The following is an 18,190-nucleotide window of genomic DNA, read 5'->3' on the forward strand; positions in this document are numbered from 1 at the left end:
GGAGACCAGGAGAAGCACCTGGCTCCTGCCATCGGTTCAGCGCGGTACGCCGGCCACATCACCCATTGCTGGGTGAACCAATGGCAAAGGAAGACCTTTCTCTCTGTCTCTCTCTCTCACTGTCCACTCTGCCTGTCAAAAAAAAAAAAAAAAAAAAAAAAGCAGCAGCAGCCAGGGAAAGGAATGCCGCAGCCTGGGACGCACAGCCCGGAAGCAGCGCAGTACTGAACACCACCAAGTCCTGCCCTCACCCCAGTAACTGTATAGGTGGGCTCAGCCTCCTCCCCCACCCCCAGGGGAGGCCCCCAGTATGATAACCCTGGGCAATAATTTACTTACTTCACACCCAGGGACCCTCTGCTTAGGGGAAGGGGTTGGGGAGACCAGTGGGAGACGCGGACCGCACTCCCCTCTAAGCCCCAGCCTGCACACTGACTGTGCTCCCAGCACCTTCCCGGCCGCCCGCCTGGCCTGGGAGCTGCACCGCCCTCAGGTGCCAGCTGAGCGTCCGCCTAGCCTAGCCTGTCAGGCGTGCCCTCTCTCTTACACTGTGCCATCTTGCTTATTCTGGGCGCTCTCTCTAAGGTTCTGTCTGCAGCGGTGCCCATCTGTTCTGACGGATGCCCTCCCCCGCCTCCCCGAAGCAGGGGACACAGGGCCCAAGGCCAGGTGGGCAAGGCCTGGGTAGGCAACTGAAGAAAAAGAGCAGAGATCACGAAAAGGCTGGACATGAAGGGAACAGCGCACTAATGGTGACATCTGAAGTCGGTGTAATTACAGTTAGCCTCCTGGGACCAGACACAGAGACCTATTAACACATAGGCCTATTAAACTGATTTCCACGTTTTCAACTTTAACAGCCCAGTGGTTGGGGCACACTGAAAAGCTCCGTCACGAGCCCCCCCCCCCCCAGTTCTGCAAAGAGCATGACCCCACCTTGGCTAAGTGGAATCGCACACACTGAATACAAGTGACTGAACAGACAAGCCGGCGGCCAGGTCCTCCCTGGGCCAGGATGTGCGATTCTGCCCCATGTTTCACAAACACCCCTCCCCCGCATTGTTCAAAAGCACATCGTCATGGAAAGAATGACTTGTGCCCGGATCCCGTCAGTGGGTAGAAGGGACATGTGACAGAATGAGGGCTAACATTTCCAATCAAAGGAACTAAGGGACAAGAGTTTTGAAACCAAGGCACTCAGCAGCGGGGTGGGCGAGGCCCCAGGACCAGCTCTGCCCTGGAGGACAAAGGACCCTGCAGGAGCCAGCCACAGTCCCAGTGCATCAAACCAGCCAGGGGTAGGTGGTGTGGGCAGCTCCAAGTGCTGGTTCTTTGAGGCTCTCATTGAGAGATCACTATCTAGCAAACACTCCTGCCCTTGCTCAGCCTTCCAAGTAAGGACCTGGCTCTGAGAGAGAAGGGGGAGAGAGAGAGAGAAAGACAGAGAGAGAGAGAGAGAGAGAGAGAGACAGAGACAGAGAAAGATAGAGACAGACAGAGAGAGAGAGAGACAGAGAGAGAAACAAAGAGATAGAGTGACAGAGAGACAGAGACAAAGAGAGACAGAGAGAGACAGAGACAGAGAGACAGAGAGAGACAGAGAGAAAGGGAGAGAGACAGAGAGAGACAGAAAGACAGAGACAGAGAGACAGAGAAAGAGAGAGACAAAGAGAGACAGAGACAGAGAGAGACAAAGAGAGATGGAGAGACAGAGACAGAGAGACAAAGAGAGACAGAGAGAAAGGGAGAGACAGAGAGAGAGAGACAGAGAGAGAGAGAGACAGAGAGAGAGAGAGAGAGACAAAGAGAGAGAGAGACAGAGAGAGATGGGGGGGCAGTTCTGGAAAACCATTACCACAGGTGTGTGAACTGCTTTTCAAATAAGTGGTGGAGGGGTACGCGGGGAGAGTTATAAGTAAGTTGGTTCGTTTACTCATTTGAAAGCAGAGGCACAGCGACAGAGGTCTTCCATCTGCTGCCTACTCCCCAGATGGCTGCAAGAGCCAGGGCTGGGCCAGGCTGAAGCCAGGAGCCAGGGACCACAGCCTGGTCTCCACTGGCAGGGGCCCTGGCACTCGGGCCACCATCCACTGCTTCCCACGAGCGTTAGCGGGAGGCCCAGACCCCAGCAGGCTGGGCTCTTCTATACCCCAGGAGGGCTGGGGTAGGGCTGGGGGTAGGGGCCGCAGGCGGAGGTGATTCCCCCACACTGGTTCTCCAAGTGGCCGCCAGGCTTCCAAACCTGGGGAAGAATGCGGGGGTGGGGTGGAAAGCCAACAGGGTATGAGACCAAATCGAGATTCAGAGACAAGGACTAAATTCCGATTTCTGTCTGTCTTTTGGGCAAGGAGCGGGAATTCCATCAGAAGACCTCTCTTCCTCTCTTTCACATAAATAAATAAATCTTCAAAAAAAAAAAAAAAGAAAGAAAAAGAAACCCTCAGGCACGCAACCTCTCCAGGAGGCCCAACGCCCACACTGAGGGCTGAGGGCTGAGGCAATACCAGGCGCCACACAGCTTCCAGCAGCCCACGGCGGCCCCCACCCCCTGAGTGCCAGGCTGGACTGACTGCCTGTTCCAGCCAACACCTGCCCTCCCTTTCTGTAGGGGGCCCCTCGGAGACGCCTACACAGCTCTAACAACCCAGAATTGTCTTGCTCAGAGGCCTAGAGGTGCGCCAGGTTCCTGGGGGAGGGCAGGATCCCAACTCCAATCACAGCCACTGGCAGACCCAGCTGGCCCAACTGGCCTAATGGGTTTCCACTGACATCCTCTGTGGCCGTGCATTCAAGCCTCCACTGGAGCCGGCTCCCTGCCCCCTGCCCCCTGCCCCCTGGGTGGGGCCAGCTCCTTCGGGAATAAAACTCACTTCTCCTGCCTGACCCATCTGCTTTTATCTCTGACCAGGATGGTCCCCAGTGGCCCGGAGCCTCTGTTAATGAACGCAGACACTGGAGATGGGTTTCCACCAGGGAACAAGACAAGACTCCGGCGGGAAATACCTGGGGCTGGGCGCCGTGGCCCTCGCCCGAACTGGCTGCAGGGCCGGCGGGCACCGCCTCGCTGGGAACGGCAGCCATGGGTGCGACGCGTCCAGGTGGGCCTGCGGCTCTGGCGTCCGAGTCCCCCCCAGGAGCTAAGTGCTGCCCACTACGACGGCATCGGGTCTGCCTCGGGGGAGCTGTTCACGCAGGACGCTCCACAAGTACATGGAGCTGACCTTCTCACAGCCCCGGGACAGCCTGCTGACAGTGGGCCCGCCGATCGGCTACTGCCCGGGCAGCAGAACTGGGTCTCACTCAGGCTGAGCCAGGTATGAGGAAGAAGCCAACCCTCACCCGCCCACAGCTGCGGGCAGCCAACAACATCCACCCAAACCGCCCTAGGTCCATTCACAAGACCGATTATTATTGATTATTATTTATTCCCACTGAGGCAATAGGAATAAGGAATAGCAGCTGAGCACAGAAGCCATCCAACTCGAGTCAGACGGACCGGCATTCAAGGCCTGGTCCAGTGTGGAGGTCGGTTCCCCTGCACTCCCTGTAAAAGCGGGCCAGGGCATCCCCCTCCTCTCGGGGCTGCGGTGAGTGACACAGCCAGCCTCTCTTATCATGAATGCTTACATCCGCCTGCATCATGACCCGGCCAAGCCTGTTCTCAGACTGCCTGGCCCACCGAGGCACACCTCGGAGAGCACCACGGTCACTTCCCACAGGAGTGTCCCCAAGTGCCACCCCAGGCAGCCCTTAGGCTGGGAGAGCACCGGGTGCCCAGGTGCCTCCCACAGTTCTCTGACCCAGACGGGGCTAAGTGGCCACACCCTGGTCACCTCTGCCTCCGCCGGCACCTGCTAGCCAAACTTCAGGGAATGTCAGAACAGATGCAAGAAGGCCTGGAGACTGCTGGTGGCCATTAAGGAACCAAGACCTGGCGGGGGAGGGGTCCTCAATGCCAAACCCTGTGTGAGAGACTGCACACCTATCACCACATGGGATCCCACTGGAACTCTGAGATTATCACACCCATTCCACAGCTGAGGAACACTGAGGTCAGGTCATCAAGGGTTTTTCCACAGTGCAGCAGCCCTCACTACCCAGCTGCCCCAATTCGAAGCCTGGTCCAAGTCCTGGCTGCTCATTTTTTTTTTCTTTTTAAAGATTTTATTCATTTATTTGAGAGGCACAGCTACAGACAGACAGAGGCAGAGACAGAGAGGTCTTTCATCCACTGGGGGGGGGGGCACTCCCCAGATGGCCGCAACAGCGGGAGCTGAGCCAATCTGAAGTCGGGACCCGCAGCTTCTTCCAGGTCTCCCACGCCAGTGCAGGGGCCCAAGCACTCGGGCCATCTTCCACTACTTTCAAAGGCCATAGCAAAGAGCTGGATTGGAAGAGGAGCAGCTGGGACCAGAACCGGCACCCACATGGGACGTTAGCGCCACAGGCAGAGGCTTAGCCTGTTATGCCACAGCACCGGCCCCTGCTCCACTTTTGATCCAGCCCCCTGCTAATGCAACTGGGAAGGCAACAGAAGATGGCCCAAGTTACTTGGTTCTCTCTCACTCATGTGGGATACCCCTCTAGCATTCGGGGTCCCTGGCTTCAACCTGGTCCAACCACAGCTACAGTGGGCATCTGGGGAGGGAAGCACCCTCTCTGTCTCCCTCTCTGTTACTCTGCCTTTCAAGTAAATAAATACATCCTAAACCCAGCCTGACTCCAAGACCCACACTCTCTTCCGGGCACACCTTGTCCCTGGCGTCCATTTGCAGACGGGTGGCTTGCTGTCTGAGCCCACCTCCTGGTGTTCTGAGTATGGAGGCTTGCTAGCTTTCTTACAGTGCAGCATCTGCGCAGGGCCTCAGGTAGCAGGCAGCCAGGGGGAGCCCCCAGTGCCCGGTGCACCAAGGCCACTGCCCGGTAACCACCACTCTGTACGTGGACCGGCCCACCTCCGTGTCCCCACTAACCGTGCACCTGCATCTAACTGACCTGGGAAAAGTCACAAAGCCAGAGGCAGCCAACGCCTGGTTCCCCCTCAGCCACGACTTCGCCTCGTATAGGGCACCGTCCACCCAGTTCTCCAGGCCTCTCCTCCACGCCCCAGCTCCACGGCTACTGCCCAGCCTATCTCTGAAATGCACACTGAGGCCCCCACCTCCCCAGGAGCCACTCCATAGCCAAGGTTACATGAAGGCACCAGGCTCCCACCTCCTGGACTTCAGCACGGGATCTGCCAGGCAGGGGTTTTTTATGTTTTATTTGCGGCCCCTGCTGAAGCCCAGGCTGCTCTCCCCCTCCCCCTCCCACCCCGACAGGGTGCTACCTTCACAGTCCCCGGAGTGATCTAAGCAGCAGCTCAGCCCTGCTCCGCATGCTCCATCCACCCCTGCATCTGGAACAGACCCCGCCTATCAGCAGCCCCTCCTGGCCTTGCCTGTCCCCCTGACCTCACCTGCTTCATCTAAGTCACTCCAGCCTTCCTGGAGCCCCTACACTCCCAGAATGCCCTGCGACGCTCCCTACCCAGACCCTGGCACAGGTGCCCCTCCCCACGGACCTCAATGGCAGAAGCATCAGACCACTCCCCACAACCCCACCCAGGCTGCTGCACTGCCCAGCCTTCTACAGTGCAGTGCTCATCATTTTACAGTTTTTGAAAGATTTATTTATCAACGCTATATTCCTAAAAGTTGTACATATGAAGTTTGTATTCATTAAATAAAAAACATTTTTAAAAAGAGATTTATTTATTTACTTGAAAAGCAGTGTTACAGAGAGGAGAGACACAGAGCTCTCTCCACTGGTTCACTCGCCCAGATGGCCGCACTGACCAGGGCTGGACCAAAGCCAGGAGCACACAACTCCATCCCAGTCTCCTACGTGCATGGCAGGGGCTCAAGTACTTGGGGGCCATCGTCAGCCGCCTTCCCTGGCACACTGGCAGAGAGCTGGATCCAAAGCAGAGCGGCTGGGTCACAAACCAGTGCTCCTCTATGGGATGCCAGCATCGCAGGTGGCAGCTTAGCCCGCTGCCCGGCAGTGCCAGCCCCTGTCCTCTCCCATGGGACACACTCAGGAATGCCCCAGCCTGCACTGAGGGAACAGGTCTTCGTCTGCATTGCCACTATATACCACGCGCCTGGAACAGAGTGGGCACCCTAACACAGGGCATTCTTGGAGGTGGGCACTGGGTGCAGCGAGCCGTGCCTCAGCTTAGGGCACGAGCACCCTCTATCAGAGTGCCTGGTTCCAGTTCTAGCTCCTCTGCTTCTGATCCGGCTCTCTTAACAGTCACACATCCTGGGAGGCACTGGCTCGACTACGTGGACCCCTGGCACCCAACTGGGAAACTAGGATAGAGTTCCTGGCTCCTGGTTTGACTTGCGCCAGACCTGGCTACTGCAGGCATTTGGGGAGTGAACCAGCAGATGTAAGATCTCTGTCTCTCTCTCTGCATTGCAAATAAAGAGAAAATAATTTAAGAGACCAATCATCCTCTAGGGGAAAAAGTCCCACAGAACTGGTAGACTCAGCCTCTGATGATGCTGTGAGGTGTGGTTCAGGCTTTCTGTAAGTGTGACCTCGTCCGCATGAAATCATAGCGTGATCGCCGGCTCCCGGCACGGGGACCCACCGCAGAGCTGCCCCACGAGGGCCCAGAAAGCAGAAGTTAACTTTCCTGGGGCGAGGGGCCAGGATTTGGTTCTTTCCAAACACCTGCTGGGGGGTTTAAAGCCAAGTCATCAAGTCCCGACAGACGCCAGTCACACCGATCCCTTTCCAAAACAGCTGGAGGGAAAGGCTGAAACTGGGGGGAGGCCGCCGAGCTAGCCTGGTCAGCTCCAGTCCTGCTCCGCGGACCTCCCTGGACACCAGCTGTCCTTTCAGAGCCTGCGCGAGGCCCTTGGAGTCACAGAGCTCAAGGGGCTCCAGGAAGCAGGGCAGAGCCTTGCAGAGTGCCCGCCGTGGGGAGAAAGCACCCCAGCACCTGCGCAACACGGGCGAGCAGGGCTCCCACGAGCGGGCACTCCGGCTCCACCTCTTCCCCCAGGCCCCGCTAGGAGGGGGCGCGGTCTCCCTCTCACCTCACCCCAAAGCCGCAACTTCCTCCTCTCTGAACTGACCAGCCCGAACCCGAACTCAGAATGAGACTTCAGAACCCGAGACGACTCCACGTGGCCCCTGCAGCGGGCGCGGACTAGCTGCCTGCCCGGGAACCCTCGGCCGACCCGCGCCCCCACCCCACCCCCGACCTCGGGCCTGGCCGCCCGGGGCTGCCGGCCAGCACCGACCCGCGCGCGCCCGCCCCGCCCGGCAGAAAGGTGCACCTGACCCCGTGAGAGACCGGCACCGACTCGCGGCTGCCAGCACGTGCCCAGGACTTCCCGGGACCCGCTCTTCCTCAGAAAAGCTGCGGGGTGGGAGCCGAGGGGCCAGCACCTGCGCGCCTCGCCCCGGGACAGGTTCGGGCAAGCTCGGCCGCCGGGCCGGGCCGGGCCGCGTGAGCTCACGGGCGGAGGCGCTGACCCTGCCCGCGGCCGGACCTGGGCTCGGGGTCGCACGGCCGGGCCGGGCCGGGCCGCGTGAGCTCACGGGCGGAGGCGCTGACCCTGCCCGCGGCCGGACCTGGGCTCGGGGTCGCACGGCCGGGCCGGGCCGGGCCGCGTGAGCTCACGGGCGGAGGCGCTGACCCTGCCCGCGGCCGGACCTGGGCTCGGGGTCGCACGGCCGCTGCGCTCCTCCCGGGCGCCGCCCGCGCCCCGCCCCGCGCGGAGTCCCCGCGGCCGCCTCTCGGGCTTCCCCGTCCGTCCCACAGTCCCCGACGCCGGCGCGCACGCCGCTCACCTGGCCCGCACAGCACCGAGCGGACATCTCGGCGGCCGACGACGGGGCGCTGCTCCTCCCGCGCCGCTCCGGGGCTGGCTCCCCGCGCCTCGAGCGTCCAGCTCCGCCCGGGCACGCCGAGCCCCAGGCTGAGCACCCTGCCGCCGCCGCCCGGGTAAAAACAACCGCCGCCGAGCGCCGCCCCGCCGCGCCAGACCCGCCCCGCCCCGCCCCGAGCACCGCCCCTCACCAAGCACCGCCTCCGAGCCCGACTTCACCGCCCAAGCCCCGCCCGCCGCAGCCAAGCCCCGCCTCCGAGCCCGGCCGCCGAGCCTCGCTTCACCGCCCAGGCCCCGCCTCCGAGTCGTGCTTCACCGCCCAGGCCCCGCCTCCGAGCCCGACTTCACCGCCCAAGCCCCGCCCGCCCCTCACCAAGCCCCGCCTCCGAGCCCGGCCGCCGAGCCTCGCTTCACCGCCCAGGCCCCGCCTCCGAGTCTCGCTTCACCGCCCAAGCCCCGCCTCCGAGCCCGACTTCACCGCCCAAGCTCCGCCCGCCGCGGCCAAGCCCCGCCTCCCAGTCCGGCCGCCGAGTCTCGCTTCACCGCCCAGGCCCCGCCTCCGAGCTCGACTTCACCGCCCAAGCCCCGCCCGCCGCAGCCAAGTCCCCCCTCTAAGCCCCACCCCCCACGGAGCCCCGCCCCGCCACGTCTCCTAGGTGCAGTCAAGTCCCACCACCACCCCGTCTCGCCCCGCCTCCAGCCCGTCCGTCACCTAGTCCCGGCCCCCACCGAGCCCCGCCCCGCCGCCGCCGCCGCCGCCGCCGCCGCCGCTCCCCGGGTCCCCTGAACCCCGCGACGGAGCAGGGTTTCCCGGGCTCGCACTTCCGCTGGCGGCAGGCGGCTGGGCAGTCGCGGTCGCTTCGCCGGGAGGCGCCGGGCTCCTGGGTCGGACCCCCGTGGGCTCAGGAGGAGGAGCCGGCTGCTGCCCGAGGAAGGCTCGGCGCCCGGCGGGCGCTGCCAGCGTGTCCCGTCCGGGCCTGGCGCGCGTGGGTGCCCTGCCTGGAGGCCCCGGTCGTGGTCCCCGCGACGCCGCCTCAGCGCATCTCCTCAGAGGGGCGCTCGGGGCGGCGCGCGTGGGCGGGCGCGCTCCTCGCAGCCCTTCCCCGGGGAGAGCCCAGGCCTTGCGGGTGCGGGCCTCGCGCCGCCCCCTCCGTCAGACGAACCCCGCGGCGCCGCGGGGCCCAGCAGGGGCAGGGGTCAGCGCGACCCCGGGGCGCACGCGTGCGGGGGCTGTGTCGGGCCGGAGGGGCTCGGGCACCTGCAGAGTAAGAGGGAAGCCGCGCGGGGTCGCCGGGCCGGGGGCGCAGGCGTCGAGCGGAGGGGAAATCTTGGGGCGCGAAGGGGCCCTGCCCGGCCCCACGGAAGTAAGGAGGAGCATCGTCTGCCCGCCCACACTGAACGCAAGTGCCCGCCACCGGGCCCGCAGCCCCCCAGGGGTAGTGCCAAGCTTCTCACGGGGACTTGATGCGCGCGCCATTGTTCACCCCCTCCGGGCCTGGGGGCACCAGCTGGCCGCGCTGAGTTTCTGTCCCGCGGGAGATGAGCTCCCCGGGCAGTGAAGAGGGCGGCGAGGCCCGCGTGTCTGAGCAGGCTAGGCCTCCTGGGGGACCGGGGTCAGGGAAGCAGAGAGTCAGGGGCAGAGCGGTGCTAGGATCCAGGCCTCTTAGCCCGAATCCTGTCTCCCTTTGTCCACTGATCCCGCCTGGGGGAGAGAGAGAGAGCGCGCAATTCTTAATAACCTGCGGCCTTGGAGAAGGTGCGTACCCAAGATACCTGAATAGGGCCATGGGAGCTCATGCTAACAGCGCCAAGAACTGGCTGGGTGACGGGCCCCAGTGTCCCGATCTGCAGGACCAGGCTGAAACCGAGCCCTCAAGCAGCCGCCAGCCTCCCCCCCGCCACCCCGCCCCCAGCCTCATTCCTCCCTCCCTGCCCTGCCTGTATGCTGCAGATAAACCATTTACTGAAATTCACTCACTGAGGGGCGGCGGCGTGCCCCTTGTGTTATGCCAGCACTGGGGACTCCCGCATGCCAAACGGGAGTGCTGGCTTGGGTCCCAGCACCTCCACTTGTGATCCAGCGTCTTGCTAATGTGCACGCAGGAGGCAGCAGGTAGGTGATGGTGTTAGCAGGAAGATGGAGATGAGCCCATGGGTGTGCGACAGGGGCCAATGGAAAACAGCACCTGCCCGAGGAATGTGGCCGCCTGGGAAGCAGCCCTGCTTTTACAGCACAAACTCCTGCACATACTGCAATAACCTTATGGGTGGTCTCAGCTTGCACCCAAAGAAAGCGCCCCAAGAGTCCTCTGCCTGGTGCTGCAGGCTACCCAGTCTGGTATCACTGGGTGACAGGACCTCCAGGACAATTTCAGCCATCTCACACCCAGAAGAAGGGAGGGGGAGGAGAAACTGGAAAGAACTGGACCCCATTCCCTTACAAGCCCCAGTCTGAGTGCAAACAGGGCTCTCGGTGGCTTGCTGAGACGCCTGCCTGGGCTGGCAGGTGCAGTTTCTCCACTCCGCTTTGCCACCTTGCTTACCCCGGTGTGAACACAGACTGAGCACTCATTCTTCTAGGGAGGTGCCCATCCATTCTGCCGGATACACTGCCTCTGGAAACCTCTCTGCCTTCCTTCCTGCTCTCTCATGTCTCAAATTATATTCCTGGGGCTGGCGCTGTGGCTTTTAGTGGGTAAAGCTGCCACCTGCAGTGCCAACATCCCATATGGGCACCCGTTTGAGTCCCGGCTGCTCCACTTCTGATCCAGCTCTCTGCTATGGCCTGAGAAAGCAGTAGAAGATGGCCCAAGTCCTTGGGACCCTGCACCCATGTGGGAGACCTGGAAGAAGCTCCTGGCTCCTGGCTTCGGATCAGCACAGCTCCGGCCATTGCAGCCAACTGGGGAGTGAACCAGCGGATAGAAGACCTCTCTCTCTGTCTCTCCTTCTCTGTCTGCATAACTCTGACTTTCAAATAAATAAACAAATCTTTCCAAAGAATAAATAAAATTATAATATTAAAGGACAAGAACCTCTACTCCAGCCATGTCTGCTAACAATGGTTCTAGTGCTTGGCCCCTGCCACACACATGGGAGATCAGGATAGAGTCCCGGTTCAGCCTGGGCCAGCCCTAGCTGTTGCAGGCATCTGAGGCATGAACCAACAGATGGAAGGCCTCTCTCTCTCTCTCCCCCTTCCTCTCTCTCTCCAAGTTAATCTTTTTTAAAAAATAGATACAATAAATTAACTCACTAAATTAAGGGAGTGGTGCCGTCAGCCATACAAGCCTCTAATCACTGGGCCTATAAGTTTTTATTTTTTATTTTTTTTAATTTGAAAGGCAAAGTGACAGAGAGAGAGAGAGATCATCCATCTGCTGGTTCACTCCCCAGATGGCTGCAATGCCCAGGGTTGGGCCGGGCTAAAGCCAGAAGCCTGGAGCTCCATCTGGGTCTCCCTCATGGGGGCAGCAGCCCAAGTACTTGGGCTGCCTTCCGCTGCCTCCCCAGGTCCAAGGGCAGGAATCTGTGTCAGAAGCAGAGACTTGAACCCCCTGCTCCGTAATACTTCTCCCTCCGAAGCTTCTCATCACCAGACCTGTGAGGTCAGTTATCTCCTCTGGAGACGGCATCTTGATGTGTTTGGCTTTGTCTTGAGTTTCTTTTCCAGGAACTCCAAACCCAGAGCGAAAAAGCACTCCCCCTTGCACATAGCCTCCACACGGACTGGATCCCACTTTACCATCACCAGATTCCCTAAAGGTCGCTGACTAACCAGGGACCGGGACGCGTGTTGAGTGCACACTCCTGAATCCCACCTTCAGTCTCTACACCTCAGGGAACCCGGGAAGTCAGCCCTGGTCGCCCGGCTCCTTGCTCTGCACTTTGCAAATGAACACCCTTGCTTCTGCCACCCTGCTGTGGTGATTGGCTTCCACGTGTCGGGTGACAGCGTCCAGCTCCGGGGCTTCTGCAGCAACCTGTCCAACCAGCCATGGGGGTGTTGGCTATCGAGGCCAGTAGTACACCCTCCCAGGATGAGGTCAACTCAGCCCTACAACCTGCAGCGCAGGACCTGGCCTCCTCGTAGGCGCTGACTTCATGATAGCCCCAACTGGGGTTAATAAACGAGTTAAAAAGATAGAACCGCTTTCTCTGCTGGCCCCTGGCATGCTGGGAGCCATGTGCCTGGGTGCAGGCCTGACCGAGTACAACAGTCACGCTGCAGACAAGCCAGGGCCGGGAAAACCTGCTGGCGAAGCTAGGGGTCTCCAAGGGAGGTGGCCCCAGGTTCCTGAGGAACGGGACTGTGCGAGGGGCACACTGGAAGGACCCGAGAAATGCCCACTAAGGAGACAAGGCCACCAGCATGCTGGCTCCCCAGGTCAAGCTCAGGATCCCAAAGGGCATCAACCACAAGCTCATTCGTCTGCCGCCACGGCCCACCCCAAGCTCAGGAAGCCCTCTCGGGCCCACAAGGTCCACGGCCCCGGCTCCAGCTGCAGCTCCAACTCCCAAAGGTGCCCAGCACCCACAAAAGGCTCTGTCTGCCCCGTGTGAGGACGAAACAAGAGGGGCGACTCTGCCTTTGCATGGGGCTGGTCTGCTCCTGCGCTGTTGGCACAAAGAAGCCTGGGGCGGGGTCTGTCTGTCCAGGAAATCAATGAGACCAGCACAAAGAGAAGTCGAATCATCCCTGAGGCAGGCCCATTGCCCCTTGTCCCTCTAAACCCCGAAGGAATGCGTGCAGATCTGGAAGCTTCCCGCTCTGTGGTTGGCTAACAGGAGGAGGAGTGACGTGGCAGGCGCAGCATGGAACAGGAGCGCCTTAGCTTTGAGTCCAGGTGCTCGGTGGACTTCTGCTGCCTCCGGCAAGACTGGCGCTCCCAGCCGGCCAGCTCCTTTGATGTGGATTGTTCGGAACGAGCAGTGAGGGACCTGTTGGACTCAGGCTGTAAATCCTGGCAGACCATGTAAAATATTTTCCCCACAAAAATGTTCTTAAATTAACTGAATTAGCTCTTTTATATGATACAATTATATATGTGTGTGTGTGTACAAAACATAAATAACTGGCTTATAATTTGGGTTTTTCCTCCCTCCAAAATGTGAAGCGTTTTTCTTTTTTGGTAGAACTTGGTGTTGACTTTAAAAATATTTCACAAAAAAAAATTCACATTGAGCTGAAAGCAGCAGTACACGTGGGTTATTAAAGAAGTATTTCAGACATACTTTAACTTTTTGTAAATTTAGAAAACTTCACCTCTGGTTCCAGGAAGGCTCAAGAGCAAATAAAATGCATTATTCAGATTCCCCACAGCTTCAACACCTTTGAAAAAAAAAAAAACTGGTTGAAGTGTTCTGTTGGTTTTTTAAATATGGAAGGAGAAATTTCTCTTAGCTTATCGAATCTCTAGGGGCTTCAGTCTAGTGGTTGGAATTTAATAATTTCAGTGAAAAGCAAACAATAACATATTCATTTAGAAACAAGTAACTATAAATCTAGGGGCCCCAAGCATAAAGTACCGACAAGTGACTCACCGCATCGCCACTCACTGGCTGACACAGCGTTTCTCTCCCAACTCCATCCCCTGTGTGGCATCGGCTCCTGGGCCTGCCTGGGGCTGGGCCTGCCTGGGGTCTGACATCGCCTAGGGTGTGTTCTGCGAAGGAGGGCAGAACCCAGCCTGTGGGTGTCCAAGGGCCTACAGAAAACAGAGCACCTGCGGGAAGAATGCGGCCCACCTGCCTTTGCAAGCCCCCGTCTGAATGCGAACGTGGCTCCCACCGCCCTGCTTAGCCCAGGCTGAGCGGCTGGGCGCTCCCTCCTCTCAGATGGCCCTGGAGAGGGACGCACTGCCTCATGGAACCTTGCTGACCACCACGCTCTGAAATTCTTTTCTAAGGGGAAGTGTTGGGACTTGCTGGGCCCCTGGGGCACAAAGAGTTAACTTCACGCCTGGCAAACGACCCTGAGGAAGTCACAGTGGAATCTGATGGCCAGAGATGCTGCCCGCCTCTGCCTCTGGCTTCCGCAGCTGCCAGCCTGGAGTCTCCGGCTGATAAGACCTTTGTAAATTGCTGACTTCAAGGCTCCTGCAGCTCAGGGCCAGGTGGTCTCTGCATGCCTCCTGGCCCTTTCCCAGGCCAGGGGTGTGAGAAGACCACGCCCAGCCCATCACACTCGCTGTCCTAGTGTGACTGTCACCCTCCTCCTTTGTCTTTGCCTCTGCTCTCCCTGGAGCCCTGGTTTCGGCAGAGCCGGTCAGCAGTCTGGACTCCAGGGCCCCCAGCTTCCACCGTGAGTGTCCCGGCAGAGGACAGAAAGGGCCAAGGCCAGGCCCACATTCTTTTGTGCCGCAGACAAAAACCTGAACGAAGCCGACACGGACAGTAAGTGTAACAGCAAAGTTGCAAAGTTTTTTTTGTTTTTGTTTTTGCTTTTTTTAGAAAAAATGTTTATTTGTTTGAAAGTCAGTTACAGAGAGAGACAAGAAGAGCCAGAGCGAGAGAATCTTCATCCGCTGGTTCACTCCCCTCATGCGAAGGGCTACGGTGGCCAGGGCTGGGCCAGGCTGCAGCCTGGGGCCGGGGGCTTCTTCCAGGACTCCCATGTGGTTGGAGGGACCCACACACCTGGGCCACCCTCGGAGCTGCATCGTTTGGGACCCAGCACCTCAGGAGGCGGCCCTATCCGCCGCAGGATAAGGCCAGCCCCAACAGCAAAGGTTTATCATAGGAAGAGCAGGGAGAGAAGAGAGAGAAGAGCGGGCTCCACCCTGAGGGCCACGGGGGCTTTGCTTTCCCAGGAGCTGTGGTTCTGAAGCCACCTGGCCACCTCCCAAGCTTGCCATGCCCCATCCTCAGTTTCCCCAGTCAGCCGTTTTTGTGCAGGTACGGAGGCCGAGAAGGAGAGCACCGGGGTTCCTCAGCTCCCCAGGGAGCCCAGGGCTGTCTCCGGCCCTCCCTGTGCTGCCCAACCTGAATGCAACCGGCCCGCTTCCTTTCACCACTAAGCCCTCCTGAGCCTGCCCCTCCCTTCAACACCCCATCTCCTGTTTCTCCTCCTTTTCCCCCACACACACTCAGGAGCTGTGCTCAGGCCACAGACACGGTGAGCTCGGTCCTAACCTAAACAGGAGACGACCCCTCTCTGGGCCCATGCCACCTGTCCCCTCCCTTGGTCCTGAACCGTCTAGGAAACAAAGGCTGGGTCTCTCCCTCTCCTGAGCTCCCTGCAGCCTAACTTCTGCCCCTCCGGCCCCAGGAGCCGCCTCCAGGTCTCTGGTTCCCCCGCCCCCTGCACACTAGCTTCTTCACTTTTTCTTTTTCACTCTTTACCCAAAGGCAGAAAGAAAACTGAATGTAACTGCACTGATTCCTACCGAGGGGAATTCTTACAGAAATGCAAATGTATTTTCCACATTCAAATAACAACAATTGCAAATGGGCTAGCAAGGTGCTGCCTGGTCACCACCTTTAGGGGAGCAGAGCAGAAGTCCCTGACTGTGTCAGCAAGGAAAACCGAGCGCGCTCAGGCCTGCAGTGGCGCCTCCAGGGTCTGCCTGGTGTTTTACAGATGCTCCCTTGAGTCCCTAGAGCCGGAACCAGGGCGCACACTGCTTTATGACAACCCCAGGGACACCAAACTCCCCATTAGTGGAGCAAGCGCAGCCTCGCCCAACCCTCCTGGGAACCAATCAATTATTGATGTCCTCCCCTGTCGCTCCCCCTCTTCGTGGAGGAACGACACAGGACCCTGCACTGTTCTTTCGTCTGCTCGGCCCTCCCTGGGTTTGCTGCTGGTTCTTCCCGGGTTGGCTGCCGTCCTTCCACCTCCGTGGAAGGGCAGTTCCCCCTGGCCGCATTCCCCACTTCCGCAGGGGAGCGGCACACCGCCGGCCGGCTCTCTCGGGGGCTGCACAGGTGTTATTCAGAAAGATGTTCCCCTTAGATGTTCCTGGTGCATGCCGTCTCTCTCCTCCTTTATAGTCCTCCTCCGCCAATCCCAACTCGGCTGCCCACACGCCGAGTACGCTGCTCTCCAATCAGGAGCAAGTCCTACAGTTAATTGGTTGAACTGGAGGCAGCTGTGCGGAAGCTGTTTACTCCTCTCCCAGCGCCATATTGTGGGAGAGCAGATGCATAGAATAAGTCTTAATTCCAGTAACTCAGTCCAGTCCGGATTGCTCCCCACACTCCCCGGTGAGGGACCTGGCTGGATCTCAGCGTGCGTCTTTTGCCACCCTCCAGCCCCCATCTGGGACTGTCTCAGGTCCACTCCGCGTCGGAGTTGAGAAAGCTCAGTGACCAAGTCTCCGTGAGCTTTGCCTCTCAGACTTAATCCTGATCTGAGAAAGGCTGGCAGGACAGTGTTCAAAGACCGTTTCATATCTGTTTACCTCTTTCATGCAAAGAAAGGCAAAGACTCTGGAACCCAAATGTGCTTAGGGACGGATGCTTTAGAAAATAAATAAATAAATAAATAAAGCCTGCACTTCCTGACTGATACCCATCCACCAGTAATCTCAGATGCTTTCCTTTCTGGCCCCCAAAGGACAAAGTGACCACACTTTAGTTGGAAGGTCTTCATGGGCTCTGATGTTGGTTCTGGAACCAGGCCCCAGGCTGGCTTCACGGGCAGCAACAGAGGATGGACGCAGGGCGGCGAGGCCCAGGTCACATTCTTTCCGGTGCAAAGACAAGGAGAAGCTGGGGGAAAATGGGTGGATCACTGCCCATCGTACGAAGACTGGGGAGACAACTTCCCGGGCTGGGGATCCGGCTGCTCCGTCTCCACTGCAGTCCCTGTAACGAGCCTGGTGCCAGCTCGGTGACAGGGAACTTCCCCGGGAGGGGCTCCATTCCCGTCCTCGGCCTGAGCTGAGGGGCCCAGTGCAGGAGTCCAAAACCAGGGCCCCCTGCCATTTCATGTAACTGGACGTAACTTTTAAGGGACTAAAAATAATACTGATGTCCATGCATTTATTTTCATCTACTTGAAAGATCAAAAGGGAAAGAGAGAGAGAGGGGATTCCTGCATCTGCTGGTTCACTCCTCAAAAGCCCACAGCAGGCAGGGCTGAGCCCGGCCAGTCAGGAGCCTGCAACTCCGTCTGCGTCTCCCACAGGGGTCGCAGGGGCCCAGGCTCTCGGACCATTGTCTGCCGCCTCCCAGGTGCATTAGCAGGAGGTTGGATCAGAAGCAGAGCATGCAGGACTTGAACCCACCCTGTGATGTATAGGATGCGTGTGTTGCAGGTGGTAGCTCTGGGGCAGCCCAGGTTGGACAGGTCCAGGGGACCCACGTGACGCTGCGGCCACTGATGGACAGCCCTACAGCTCCAGCGTGACCCCCTGGGACAGCGCCAGCAGCCCAGCCTGAGCCATGTGACAACCCCAGTCTTGTGGACCATCCACGCCTTCCTTCTATGCACCACCCCTCGCCTCTTCCCACACAGTGGAAATCAAGGTTTCAGGATGTTGTGGACTGAGAACCAGCCGAGCTGGAAGCATCCAACACAGCTGCAGGGTTGTCCCCACAATGACCCTGGGTCATTAAGATACTGTAAACATAATTCTGTAATGTCCTTATGCCCCCAGGTCACTGTAATAGAATCACTCGAGGGGCTTCTGTGAGTCTCATGGAAGTCAGAGCAGGGAGGTCTTTGCAATCAACCGGTTCCCAGCACGCAGACGGCTCGGGATTTCCCAGCCCCCACCGCGTGCGTGCGTGCGTGCGTGCGTGCGTGCGTGCAGGACCGCCAGCCTTCCCCTCTGGTCCTGTCTGCCCCTGCACATCTCAGGACACCACTCTGAGACAGTCTCCCGCTCTTCCACTAAGCAAACATTTCAAAGTTTTTTTTTAAAGCTTCAAACAGTGCCCCCTTTCTCTGTTGTTTTGTGAAATAGACTTATTTCGCCCAAAAATGTTATTTTTACTAATATGCAATTAAGTTTTCAAAATGAAGTACATATTTAAACATTTTCTAATTTCTATTTTGTAGTACTTGTCAAAACCTTTTACTGTAAGGTTTTAAAAATAGAACTCCTTTAAGGAAAATTCAGCAGGGCCAGGCACTTGGAACAGCAAGGAAGACACCACTTGGGACACCCGCACCCCACAGTGGGCGTGCCTGGGTTCCAGTCCTACCTCTGACACCAATCCAGACTTTCTGGTATGTGGACCCTGGGGGGCCACAGGTGATGGCCCAATTCTTGGGTCCCCGCCACCCATGTGGCAGACCTGGATGGAGTTCCAGGATCCTGGCTTCAGTCTGGCTCAGCTGTGGCAGCTGC

At 58.9% G+C, this 18,190-nt stretch overlaps 1 protein-coding gene across 3 annotated transcripts in view; it reads right to left on the reverse strand.

Moving 5' to 3' along the window:
* Window positions 1–8,024, reverse strand: part of SERINC5 (serine incorporator 5) — an 87,452-nt gene extending 79,428 nt beyond the window's left edge. The window contains exon 1 of one of the 3 annotated variants that reach the window (XM_051854068.2): window positions 7,852–8,024. In XM_051854068.2, the coding sequence (XP_051710028.1) occupies window positions 7,852–7,878 (27 nt within the window). In that variant the 5' untranslated portion in view covers window positions 7,879–8,024. Of the gene's footprint in view, window positions 1–3,003; window positions 3,246–7,851 lie in introns of those variants that run through there. The other 2 variants (XM_051854069.2, XM_051854067.2) reach the window with 2 other exon arrangements.
* Window positions 8,025–18,190: the final 10,166 nt, after the last annotated feature.

This window comes from Oryctolagus cuniculus, chromosome 14 (assembly GCF_964237555.1).
Source record: "Oryctolagus cuniculus chromosome 14, mOryCun1.1, whole genome shotgun sequence".
NCBI classification, from domain to species: Eukaryota; Metazoa; Chordata; class Mammalia; order Lagomorpha; family Leporidae; genus Oryctolagus; species Oryctolagus cuniculus.